Consider the following 13,366-nt stretch of genomic DNA (forward strand, 5'->3'; position numbering starts at 1 on the left):
CTCCCCCTTCTTGTCTTTCCCTCCCCCCTCCCTCTTCTTGTCTTTCCCTCCCCCCTCCCTCTTCTTGTCTTTCCCTCCCCCCTCCCTCTTTTTGTCTTTCCCCCCCCCTCCCTCTTCTTTCTCTTCCCTCCCACCCCCCACACCCCCTCTTATCTCCACTCCCCCACCCCCTCTTATCTTTCCCTTTCTCCTTCCCCCTTGTAACGGGCGCTCACCACAAACAGGACGGAACCGCGAGGCGGAGGTGGGGGATGTTAAGTTACACCGACCTCCAGCCGCCAGACCGCGTCCGGAGTGCAGAGTGATTAGTCGTGTGGCCGGGTCAGGGTTGGAGAAGTTTAGAATGGTCGTGATACTCGCCGTGGTCAAGGCTTGGAGAAGTCGGGTGGTCGTTGAGGGTAGCGGGGGTGGGTCCCCAGGGGGTAGAGAAGGTAGAGGTCCAGACGCCAGCCGAGGTCTAGGATTGGAGAAGCTTGGGGTACAGGTGCAAGCCAAGGTCAAAACACTAGGAGTTCAAGACAGGAGCAGGATGCACAAGGCAGCAGGACGCTTGGGTACGCACAACATTCGGAACGTGACATTATGCTCAGCCGACTTGCAAGTACAATTGGTGTGCATATAAAGGCCCGATGGCCAATGAGCAGAGTGCATGCAACTGCCACTGCTGACATCATCCGCCCACACAATCTAGGCGCAGGATGAGCGGTGATCAGGAGTCTTTTAAAACCCAGAGACAGAACATGAAACACAGACAGAGCTCAGTGCACATCCAGTGAAACCCATACACGGTACAGTGCCTAAATATATATGTATAGATATCTTTTGAATAAAATGGTCTTTTAGTTTAACATTTTGGCCAAAGTGTTGTAAGCCCCTGAGCCACTACACGGCAGGCCACATCTCAAGGGTCCCTAACACTAATATAAATTCTTAATAACCTGTGCATTACCAGGAAGAATGATTTATAATTAATCTGTCAAAATTAGTTGCATAGTTCTAAGTCTGATTGAAGCTTTTATTATGATTGTGATCAAGAGTCGGCGTAGCTAGTTGGAGTTAACCCCTCGCGTGATCCTGGTAGATCGGCGTATGCGTGTAGTTGCCTCCGCGCGGGGTGAGCATCACCTGTGTCGTCGTGAGGGCGGAGCCTAAGCCTGTACCCTATGGTATCCCTTTGCCTTGTAGGGCGGCGCCTGCGCGTCAATTCCTGGGCTCGAGGTGCAGCCCCTGTGACGTCGCGGAATCTGTCGCGGGGGCCGGGACCCACGAGCGATCCTCGCACCCCTCTTCTCTTCCAGCACTTTCCTTTTTAATACCTAATGATGTCCCCAATTCTTTCCGCCTCTCTCCCCTTCTCCAGCGGTCTTACTCTGTCCTCACGCGCCAACTGACTTCCTCTTTTTCTTTCTTCGTCTGCTTCCTGGGTAAACTTTATAGCGATCTGACTCTCCTTTTCTGCCACCAGGCTATGTGCATTATGATGTCACGCGCCAACTGACTTCCTCTTTTTCTCTTTCTTCGTCTGCTTCCTGGGTAAACTTTATAGCGATCTGACTCTCCTTTTCTGCCACCAGGCTATGTGCATTATGATGTCACGTGCCAGATCCATACCCGACCCGGTACAACCCCCAGTGGCTGACAGGCTTGTGAGAGACATTGTAATAAGTCATAGAATTACAAATATAATGTATCCAAACTTAGACACAACCCTGCTCCGTGATCTCAGGAACCGTCAGGCACAAATGTGGTTACGACATCTTGAGAGGCGTCCAAAAGCACGGCCAATTTGCCAAAATAGGTAGATTACATAGCAGGACATGCACGTACGCGCACGCACACACCGTCAGCGCCCCCCATCCTCTCTTAAAAGTAAAGATTCGAATAATCGTTTAGAAGTAAAAAAAAAAATTAAATGAATTTTAAAAAGCCATCGCTAGAGTAGTAGGGTTACCATTCGCCCACCCTATCACGTGGAATCCATAGTTACCGGCAGCTGTACATCAGCCCACCCCTTCTTCCCTTTATCTCGCCTCTCTGGGCCTTACCTGTTGGGGGAGGGGATATTGGGGGTGCGACGACCCGGCGGCAATCTGCAGGGCTGCTCTGCGCATTCAAAACGCTCGAGCAAAGGTACCTCGCCCAGTCGTGTAGACGCGGTTATAACGTAGTGCAAACCGAATGGGAGAAAAGTTGACGCGCGTGTACAGGAGAAGATAATGCCAATTTGTAGGGTCTACGTTTACACCCCGAGGTTGTTTCACGCTCCGAACGAAGAACAAATTGTGGCGACAGGACCGCTCGGCTTAATACTCGTGTATTTTTCTGATCAATATTGAACGGGATGCAAATAGGAAATGTCATATCAAATGACAAGGTTTGGTCCCTGAGGGGGGGCAGAAAAAGGTGCTATGTTCTGCACTCTCTGTGGGATAGAGGTGGTGAAGCAGTAGCCCATGAGAAACCAGTGTCTCCACAAGGGGGTTAAAATAACCAAGGCGGCTGCTATTACTCTAATCATGTTCTCCTGCCTACAGTATCCTGTTATAAAAAGAGGCATGTCTGAATTGAGATTCTTATTATCTCTTTTAGTTGTAAGAGAGAACCTGCTGGCTTCTTGGGTGGATTCCTTAATCAGGAGTGGGTCATAACCCTTTGTCTGTGAACCGTTGAGCTAACACTGCGCATTGTTGCTCACAAATCTTCAGGTCTTGGACGCCCCTCCCCTGACGAAGAGGTCCCACGTGACACGAAACGCGTAGGAGTGCCAGGGCATGCTGGGTAGTGGCGTGACGACGCGATACGCCCAGCAGCTTCACACCAGTGCAGGAACTTTCACACGGAGATGCCGGTCTGGAGATTGCCCATCCGCTTATCCGGAGAGGGGGGGGGGGGTTCTGCTCCGATTGCGTTCGTCGCGTTCGTGGGGTTTACAAGCTCGGTGTGTTAGGATGTACATGACCGTGTTTTATTGTAAGTTGTGTACTTTTTTTAATATACGCCTATATAAATTGATATTATTTTGCACTTTTCAGTGATCATTTCTCTTCTTTTGCGCCCCCTCGTTCTTTTTGTCCATGTGTTTGTGAGTGTTCTCCAGCCCCGCTGATCGCGGGAGACGGGGGGGGGGGAGGGGGAGGGGAGCAGCGCTGAAGAGAGATTGCCATAGGAGATCAGTGAGGGCCAGCTCGCACTTACCTTCCCACTTCACTATTACTCTGACGTACACAGAATATATGTCCACATAGGACTACAAGAAAAAACAATTACATCTTCACGTGAACTTATATGCAGTGACGATTAATCAAACCCTCCATGGGGTGGCGATCTTGGATAGAGTAATCTGGGACGTACGAAGATCTCAATACAAAATGACACTTTTCCCTGTATGGGTCGGTACAGTACGTACAAGTAGTAACAGTGGATCCAATTTCATTCTGATACAATTACTACCGCTTTTTGTATTTAATGCAGTACCATCCAGTTCTAGCTAAAGCGACAGCAGCTAAGGGCCATGAATGTGTTAGATATCTGCAAGTGATGGCAGAAAAGCAACCATATAAGGTGACTTAAGCCTATTGAAGTGCAGACTTCTGGGGTGGGAGCCTGACATTAGTGCAGCCGCCTCTGGGGTGGGATCCTGACATTAGTGCTGCCGCCTCTGGGGTGGGATCCTGACATTAGTGCAGCCGCCTCTGGGGTGGGATCCTGATATTAGTGCAGCCGCCTCTGGGGTGGGATCCTGACATTAGTGCAGCCGTCTCTGGGGTGGGATTCTGACATTAGTGCAGCCGCCTCTGGGGTGGGAGCCTGACATTAGTGCGGCCGCCTCTGGGGTGGGATCCTGACATTAGTGCAGCCGTCTCTGGGGTGGGATCCTGACATTAGTGCAGCCGTCTCTGAGGTGGGATCCTGACATTAGTGCAGCCGTCTCTGGGGTGGGAGCCTGACATTAGTGCGGCAGACTCTGGGGTGGGAGCCTGACATTAGTGCGGCCTCCTCTGGGGTGGGATCCTGACATTAGTGCAGCGTCTCTGGGGTGGGATCCTGACATTAGTGCAGCCACCTCTGGGGTGGGATCCTGACATTAGTGCAGCCGTCTCTGGGGTGGGATCCTGACATTAGTGCGGCCGCCTCTGGGGTGGGATTCTGACATTAGTGCGGCCGCCTCTGGGGTGGGATCCTGACATTAGTGCGGCCGCCTCTGGGGTGGGATCCTGACATTAGTGCAGCCGCCTCTGGGGTGGGAGCCTGACATTAGTGCAGCCGCCTCTGGGGTGGGATCCTGACATTAGTGCGGCCGCCTCTGGGGTGGGAGCCTGACATTAGTGCGGCCGCCTCTGGGGTGGGAGCCTGACATTAGTGCGGCCTCCTCTGGGGTGGGATCCTGACATTAGTGCAGCGTCTCTGGGGTGGGATCCTGACATTAGTGCAGCCACCTCTGGGGTGGGATCCTGACATTAGTGCAGCCGCATCTGGGGTGGGATCCTGACATTAGTGCAGCCGCCTCTGGGGTGGGAGCCTGACATTAGTGCAGCCGCCTCTGGGGTGGGAGCCTGACATTAGTGCAGCCGCCTCTGGGGTGGGATCCTGACATTAGTGCGGCCGTCTCTGGGGTGAGAGCCTGACATTAGTGCAGCCGCCTCTGGGGTGGGATCCTGACATTAGTGCGGCCGCCTCTGGGGTGGGAGCCTGACATTAGTGCGGCCGCCTCTGGGGTGGGATCCTGACATTAGTGCGGCCGCCTCTGGGGTGGGATTCTGACATTAGTGCAGCCGCCTCTGGGGTGGGATCCTGACATTAGTGCAGCGTCTCTGGGGTGGGATCCTGACATTAGTGCACCCACCTCTGGGGTGGGATCCTGACATTAGTGCAGCCGTCTCTGGGGTGGGATCCTGACATTAGTGCGGCCGCCTCTGGGGTGGGATTCTGACATTAGTGCGGCCGCCTCTGGGGTGGGAGCCTGACATTAGTGCAGCCGCCTCTGGAGTGGGATCCTGACATTAGTGCGGCCGCCTCTGGGGTGGGATCCTGACATTAGTGCGGCCGCCTCTGGGGTGGGATCCTGACATTAGTGCAGCCGCCTCTGGGGTGGGAGCCTGACATTAGTGCAGCCGCCTCTGGGGTGGGATCCTGACATTAGTGCGGCCGCCTCTGGGGTGGGAGCCTGACATTAGTGCGGCCGCCTCTGGGGTGGGAGCCTGACATTAGTGCGGCCTCCTCTGGGGTGGGATCCTGACATTAGTGCAGCGTCTCTGGGGTGGGATCCTGACATTAGTGCAGCCACCTCTGGGGTGGGATCCTGACATTAGTGCAGCCGCCTCTGGGGTGGGATCCTGACATTAGTGCAGCCGCCTCTGGGGTGGGAGCCTGACATTAGTGCAGCCGCCTCTGGGGTGGGAGCCTGACATTAGTGCGGCCGCCTCTGGGGTGGGAGCCTGACATTAGTGCGGCCGCCTCTGGGGTGGGAGCCTGACATTAGTGCAGCCGCCTCTGGGGTGGGAGCCTGACATTAGTGCGGCCGCCTCTGGGGTGGGATCCTGACATTAGTGCGGCCGCCACTGGGGTGGGAGCCTGACATTAGTGCAGCCGCCTCTGGGGTGGGATCCTGACATTAGTGCGGCCGTCTCTGGGGTGAGAGCCTGACATTAGTGCGGCCGCCTCTGGGGTGGGAGCATGACATTAGTGCGGCCGCCTCTGGGGTGGGAGCCTGACATTAGTGCGGCCACCTCTGGGGTGGGATGTAAAATAATATACATTATTCATAAAGCAGGTTTTATCACAATAAGACGACTGTCCAATCAAAGAGTAGCTCTGACCACAATCAGCCAATCAACTTCAAGGGCTGAATATTGGTGTAAAATCTCAACCAATAGGGATTCTGCGAGCTACGACCAATAGAATCAAAGCTAAGTATGGGCTTAACCAATAGTGGCGCAGAGGAGGCGGCCTCAATGACTTGTGAATTACTGCAGGAACCAGCCAATAGGAGAGCGGGCTTTTTTGAGCGGCAGCACCAAGAACGTGAAGAGCCTCTGCGAAGGCAGCCAATAGGAAGCAGCGGAGGGCGGGCCGTCGCGGAATAGGGAAGAAGCTGCGGTCGCTTCGAGCCTCCGTCTTCCCGCAGTCACACGGGCGCTCTTGCGGGGCGGGGTTACCGGGAGCTGAGCGGTGGAGACGTCCACCGGGAACGCGCGCGCTTTTTTCTGCCGCCTACGCACTTTGGGGGCGTCATGACGTCGGCATCCACTAAGGTAAACAGGGGCGCAACGGCGGAGAGGCGGGGCCCCTGATTGGCTAGGCCGAGTCACGTGCCCCAGTGTGCCCTAGAGACCGCAGAGTATGCCGGGAGTTGTAGTCCATTGACCCTGATTTAAAGGGCCAGTCACATACCCCTGCGCCAGTCCCTACACTTACTGAAGGGGCCGCATTCGCTGCGTTAAAAGTATGCGTCGAACAAAAACACCCGGCAGCGATGAATTATTTGTTATTTTTTTCCGGAATTCACTTATTCCCGCATTTTTTTTGTTTTTTTTTTACGGAGAACGGCGTGTTCGTCAGCGGGGGGGTTCGCCACCCGGCGCCCCCTAAAAATATAACGACGAGCCCGGCGTCAAATAACGCTCTCGCCATCCGAACACGCGTCACCGCTTAGAAATCGGTGCTGATGGGCGCCAGCCACGCGGTTGCGTTTTTTTGGGGGGGGATTTTGGGGAGACGGGCGCACGCCCCCCCCCCCTCCCACGCCCGTTTTTACATTATTATTATTATTTTTTAAATCCGCCACTCCGTTGAGGAGATGGAAAGCGTTTTTTTCGACGGGCTGACGGGCGCGGGAGATTAAAATGGCGCTCGCCCCAGATATTTTGTACTCATTTTTACGCTAATTTCCTCGTTTGCTCGGTTTCTGGCGATACTAGCGATATTTGGCATCGATACTTTTGTTTCGATATTTAAAAGGTATCGACACTTCGAAGGCATTTTAAATAAAAAATTGCTGTTTTTCTCTTAATTTGTGATTTAATTTTTTTGTTTTTAGGTATTTTTTTTTTCAAGTGAAATATTGTAGGCTCTGAAAGGTCGGTAGGCCCGAGGCGCTGCGCCGAGTCGGCCTAATGTATAAGGCTGCGTACATGGTTACTGATTGCACGCTGAGGCGCGCGGAAGCTCAGGGAAAGCGGGTGCTTTCCCTGGGCCTTAGACCGCGCGCCGTCGGGGGGCGGGCCAGTGATGTCACGGAGCTGGTTCGCCCTCATTGGGCGAACCGCTCACGTGACCGGCCCTGCGCTCCGGCGAGCGCCAAATCTAAATTTTGTATAAGACCTACGCTCCCCCGCGCTTGCGGAAGCGTAGGCGAGCCCCTGCTAAAGCCGCTCTCATTGCGGCTGTAGGGGCTCGCTGGTAAGCACCAGCGCGCCTCAGCACGGCGCGCTGGCCATGCCCGAGGCCTAAAGTGGCCCTGTGTGTGGGGGGATAAAATACTAAGGCTTTGAGGGCATGCGATACTAAGGTTATATGAGATAAACGGGTATAGGGTTCTGCTTGTTTTATTCCTGTTAGCTCGGGGCTACTGTGGAAGAAACAAAGCCACACTGGGTTCAGGGTGACAGTCTACCAGAGACTTTTATGACATATATAGTGTGTGGCAAGAGGACGTGTGCGTGGACAGATGAAAATCTGGCTAACAAAGGCACTAATGTTATCCTTTATTACATTTACATTTCATAGCAGGGCGAGAGATCAGAATCACACCGCGTCTTGCCACTGAGCGTACTGGCCGCTTCAACCCTTCAACAAATTGGGCGTATATTTTGCACGTTGAGCTAAATAAGACGAAACGATTACAACGGGAGAAAAATGTTTGTTCTACTAGCCAGGGGGAACGCTGTGCCTGGCGGCTTCCTGTATATCTTCCAAGCTAGTCCCCTGGATTGCCCATTAGTGATTTAAGGCCCATTGTACGAGGGCAGGGGCGGCCAACTGCAGTCCTCAAAGGCCAACCAACAGGTTTTCAGGATATCCCTGCTTCAGCACAGGTGGCTCAGCCATTATGATTGAGGGATATCTTGAAAACCTGACCGGTCGGTGGCCATTGAGGGCAGGAGTTGGTTAAGCCTTCCACTAGCGCCACAGCTACTTCTTGGGCCAACAAGGCTCTGGCTTCATCAGAAGACCTTGGTAAGGCGGCTCCATGGCCTACCCAACATCCGTTCCCGAGACGTCCTAGGTTAGGCGTGCCGTTCTCCGAGGAGGCCGGGTGTGGAAGGACGTGTTTTGCAAGCCATCGTTCCAGACTCTTCCCACTCTTCGTTGGGACTGCCTGGGGTACGTTCCCCATCGTGGGTGCCGTCACGGAGGAGGAGAGTTACATTGCTTACGGCTATGGATCTCTTCTCCGAGTACAGCGTCTTGCCGGTACCCGAAGACGGCGTCCGTGCTCCGCCATGCGATCGAAGGTTGAGGAGAGTCTCGGCAGGTTGGCTCAATGTACGACTGGGGGATCTGGGGTGGGAGGAGCCCTTTGGCAAAAGTGGTTGCACTGCGGAGGGGCATGTACACCCCATGGGGTGTCCGCGGTCCTGGACGGACTAAGAAAGGTTTGCCCATGCTCTGCACCCACCTTCTCCTCTCTCTATCCGCAGGTTGGGGAGATCTTCTCGGCCGCGGGAGCCGCCTTCACCAAACTGGGGGAACTGACCATGCAGCTTCATCCTGTTACTGACTCCTCTCCGGCCGGGTAACCACGCCCCCCCAACCCACCTGTGGCCCTCTCACCCCCACCCGACCTCTGACCTTTTAACCACCCTCTGACCCACTAATAACCCTGTGACCCCCTCACTACAGACCCGGCCTCTATCTCTCTCCCCTCTTTTTCTCCCATTCTCTTTCTATTCCCCTCTCTTCTTCTTTCTATCTCGCCCTCCCCCCTCTCTCTCCCTGCTCCCACACACTCTCTCCCTCCCCACACTCTCTCTCTCTTGCTCCCCCTCCATCCCCCACCTCTCCCACTTCCCACTCTCCCTCCCCCACTCCCAGCTCCTTCTTACTCCCCCTATCTCCCTCCCTACCCTCTCCCTCTTTCCCCACACTCTATCTTCCTCCTCACCTTTTCTCCCCCTCCCCACCTCCTCTCCTCCCCCCTCCCTCCTCACCTTCTCTCCTCCTCACCTTCTCTCCCCCTCCCTCCTCACCTTCTCACCCTCCTTACCTTCTCTCCCCCTCCCTCCTAACCTTCTCTCCATCCCTCCTCACCTTCTCTCCCTCCTCACCTTCTCTCCCTCCTCACCTTCTCTCCCTCCTCACCTTCTCTCCCTCCTCACATTCTCTCCCTCCTCACCTTCTCTCCCTCCTCACCTTCTCTCCCTCCTCACCTTCTTCCCCTCCCCTCCCTCGTTCCCCTTCTCTTCCTCCCCTCCCTCTTCCCCCACGCTCTGTCTCTCCCTCCCATGCTCCCCCAGCCCCCTCCCTCCTCACCTTCTCTCCCCCTCAGCTTCTCACCCCCTCCCTCCTCCTCACCTCTTCACCCCCTCCCTCCTCCCCCTCGTCACCATCTCTTCCCCTCCCTCCCCTCTAGTCCCCTTCTCTTCCTCCTCCATCTCCCCCTCCCACCTCTCCCACACCCTCCTCTCCCCTACTCTCCCTCCGCTCCCCTCCCTCCACTCCCCCTCCCTCTCCCCCCCTCCTCTCCCTCTCTCCCTCTCTCGTTCCCCTTCTCTTCCTCCCCTCCCGCTCCCCCCGCAGTCTCCCTCTCCCCCCTCTCCTCTCTCGTTCCCCTTCTCTTCCTCCCCTCCCGCTCCCCCCGCAGTCTCCCCCTTCTCTTCATCCCCTCCCGCTCCCCCCGCAGTCTCCCTCTCCCCCTCCCTCCTCTCTCGTTCCCCTTCTCTTCCTCCCCTCCCGCTCCCCCCGCAGTCTCCCTCTCCCCCTCCCTCCTCTCTCGTTCCCCTTCTCTTCATCCCCTCCCGCTCCCCCCGCAGTCTTCCTCTCCCCCTCCCTCCTCTCGTTCCCCTTCTCTTCATCCCCCCCCCCGCAGTCTCCCTCTCCCTCCTCTCTCCCTTCCTCCTCTCGTTCCTTCTCTTCCTCCCCTCCCGCTCCTCCCGCAGTCTCCCTCTCCCTCCTCTCTCGTTCCCCTTCTCTTCCTCCCCTCCCGCTCCCCCCGCAGTCTCCCTTCCTCCTCTCTCGTTCCCCTTCTCTTCCTCCCCTCCCGCTCCCCCCGCAGTCTCCCTCTCCCCCTCCCTCCTCTCTCGTTCCCCTTCTCTTCATCCCCTCCCGCTCCCCCCGCAGTCTCCCTCCTCTCCCCCTCCCTCCTCTCTCGTTCCCCTTCTCTTTCTCCCCTCCCGCTCCCCCCACAGTCTCCCTCTCCCCCTTCCTCCTCTCTCGTTCCCCTTCTCTTCCTCCCCTCCCGCTCCCCCCGCAGTCTCCCTCTCCCTCCTCTCTCGTTCCCCTTCTCTTCCTCCCCTCCCGCTCCCCCCGCAGTCTCCCTCTCCCTCCTCTCTCGTTCCCCTTCTCTTCCTCCCCTCCCGCTCCCCCCCCCCCCAGTCTCCCTCTCCCCCTCTCACCCCGTGCCCCCTCCTTGTGTCTCCCCAGGGCCCGCTGGACAGACACAGAGATACAGATGTGCACGCGGCTGTCAGACGTTTCGGGGAAGATTTAAATCAGATCAGTTCAGTCATCAAGGAAAGGACAGTGTAAGGAGAGAGGGGAGGGAGGGGAGGGGGCGAGAGTAAGTGAGGGAGGAGGGCGAGGGACAGAAAGTGAAGGGGAGACGGGAGAGAGGAGGAGAGCCAGAGAAAGTGAGTGAGAGAGATCCCTTCCCTCCATCTTTGAGATTGAGCTCTGAGTAGTGTTATATGTAGGAGAGTAGGACCCCTCTCCCTCCTCCATTCTCCATCCTCCCCATTCTCCATCCCTCCCCTCAACCCCCATTCTCCATCCCTCTCCCCCCTCCCTCCCCCTCCTCCTTACTCTCCCACCTCTGCCTCTCCCTCCTCCTCCTCTCTGCCCCTCTCTCACTTCTCCCTCCCCCTCTCCTCTCTCTATGCTCCTCCCTCTTCACTCTCTCCCTCCCCCTCACTCCCTCTTCCCTCCCTCCTCTCTCACTCTCTTCCCCCTCTCCACTCCTCTACCCCCTCCTCACTCTCTCCACCTCCCCCCACCCTACCCCTCTCACACTCTCTCCCCCTCTCCTCCTTTCTCCTCACCACTCACTCCCCTCCAGCCTCCCCTCTCTCTTTCTCCCCTCCTCTTCTCTCTCCATCCCTCCCCTCATCATATCTTACTCTTTCTCCCCCTCTTCTCTCTCATCTCTCCCCGCACTCTCTTCCTCCCCCCCTCTTCTCCCTCACCTTCCTCTCTCCTCCTCTCCCCTCCAGCCTCGCTCTCTCCTCCCTCCCCTCTCATTCTTTCTCTCTCCCCCCCCCCCCGCAGGGCTCAGATTAAAGTCCGCGGTGAAGCGTAAGATGTACGATGACAGTGGTGTCCCCTGTCCGGTGACTCCCCCCGGAAGGTGATTAAGAAGGTGCTGCCGGCGCCGGGCGGTTCCTGCGGTGATCACGGTGTCCCCCGCCGCAGGCTGTGGGGGGCGCGGCGCTGCCGGGAAGGGTCCCCAGGGGCCATGAAGAAGCGCAAGTCATCCGGTGAGAGGGGGGGGATACGGGGGAGAGAGGAGGGGGGATACGGGAGAGAGGAGGGGGGGATACGGGGAGAGAGGAGGGGGGGGATACGGGGAGAGAGGAGGGGGGGATACGGGGATACTGGGAGAGAGGAGGGGGGGATACTGGGAGAGAGGAGGGGGGGATACGGGGAGAGAGCGGGGGATACGGGGAGAGAGGAGGGGGGGATACGGGGAGAGAGGAGGGGGGATACGGGAGAGGATACTGGGAGAGAGGAGGGGGGGATACTGGGAGAGGGGGGGATACTGGGAGAGAGGAGGGGGGGATACGGGGAGAGGGGGATACTGGGAGAGAGGAGGGGGGGATACGGGGAGAAAGAGGGGGGGGATACGGGGAGAGAGGAGGGATACGGGGAGAGGAGGGGGGATACAGGGAGAAAGAGGGGGGGATACGGGAGAGAAAGAGGAGGGATACGGGGAGGAGGGGGGATATGTGAGAGGAGGGGGTGCAAAAACTAAGAGGGGTGATATAACTCTACTACTCTCCCTTTTTCTCTCTCCCCTTCTCCCTCTCCCCATCTTTTCTCTCTCCTTGTCTCCTTTTCTCGCTTTGTTTCTCCTCCTCTTTTCTATCCTTCCCTTCTCTCCTCCCTTTCCTTTCCCTCTTCATCCATCTCTCTCTCCCCCTCCCTCTTCCCTTGTCTTTCTCCTCTCCCCCCCCCTCACTCCCACTCCCCCCCCTGTCTCCCCCTTCTCACCTCAGCAGATGTAACTCTCAGCGCTCTCAATGACTCCGACGCGAACAGCGACCTGGTGGATTTAGAAGGTTTGGGCGACCGAAGCACAGTGAAAAAGCTCAACTTTGATCAAGGTACAAAATCTGTCTGTATAGCCCTCTTCTCCCCCCCCCCTCTACCTCCTCTTCTCCCCCCCTCCTCTTCTCCCCCTCTCCTCTTCTCTCTCTCCCCCTCTTCTCTCTCCCTCTTCTCCCCCCCCCATTCTCCTCTCGTCTCTCTTCTCTCTCCCCCTCCTATCTCCCCCCATCCTCCTCTTTCCCCCTCTCCTTTCCCCTCTCACTCTCTTCTCTCTCCTCCACAACCCCCCTCTCTCTCACCCTCTCTCTCTCCTCTCACTCACTTCTCTCTCTCCTCCCCTGCCCTCCCCCCCTCTCCATTTCAGACAGTCTAAACCTGGACTCCAATTTCATCATGAGCTCTGGTGATCTCCCGCTTCTCTCCCGCTGAGGCCGGGTGACCTCTGACCTGCGACCCCTGCCGTGTACATAGGAATACCCCCCCCCCTCTCCTGTATTAGTTCTAGTGTCGCCCGACCTGAATGTCATTAACCCTCGTTCCCACCTGCGCGATGACATCATGACCCGAGACACACAATGACATCATGATACGGGACACACAATGACATCATGACCCGAGACACACAATGACATCATGACCCGAGACACACAATGACATCATTGTTTTTTTTAATGTAAAACATTAAAATGTAAAAATAAAACTATTTGTCTGTGTTCTGTGTGTTGTGTGTTGTGTGTGTTCTGTATGTTCTGTGTGTGTGTGTTCTGTGTGTGTTCTGTATGCTCTGTGTGTGTTCTGTATGTTCTGTGTGTGTGTTCTGTATGTTCTGTGTGTGTGTGTGTATGTTCTGTGTGTGTGTGTGTGTGTATGTTCTGTGTGTGTGTGTTCTGTATGTTCTGTGTGTGTGTGTTCTGTATGTTCTGTGTGTATGTTCTGCGTGTGTGTG

The 13,366-nt window shown here is 56.2% G+C and overlaps 1 protein-coding gene across 1 annotated transcript; it reads left to right on the top strand.

Annotated features, from left to right (window-relative positions):
• Window positions 1-5,971: 5,971 nt before the first annotated feature.
• BACC1 (BPTF associated chromatin complex component 1) lies at window positions 5,972-13,120 on the top strand. The gene is given in 8 exon segments (XM_075584121.1): window positions 5,972-6,251; window positions 8,640-8,734; window positions 10,582-10,610; window positions 10,613-10,680; window positions 10,851-11,469; window positions 11,472-11,630; window positions 12,372-12,476; window positions 12,785-13,120. Coding segments are annotated over 8 exon segments (1,161 nt in total). The 5' UTR covers window positions 5,972-6,230; the 3' UTR covers window positions 12,850-13,120.
• The last annotated feature ends 246 nt before the right edge of the window (window positions 13,121-13,366 follow it).

The sequence above is a fragment of the Ascaphus truei genome, unplaced genomic scaffold (genome assembly GCF_040206685.1).
Source record: "Ascaphus truei isolate aAscTru1 unplaced genomic scaffold, aAscTru1.hap1 HAP1_SCAFFOLD_453, whole genome shotgun sequence".
In the NCBI taxonomy this organism is placed as follows: Eukaryota; Metazoa; Chordata; class Amphibia; order Anura; family Ascaphidae; genus Ascaphus; species Ascaphus truei.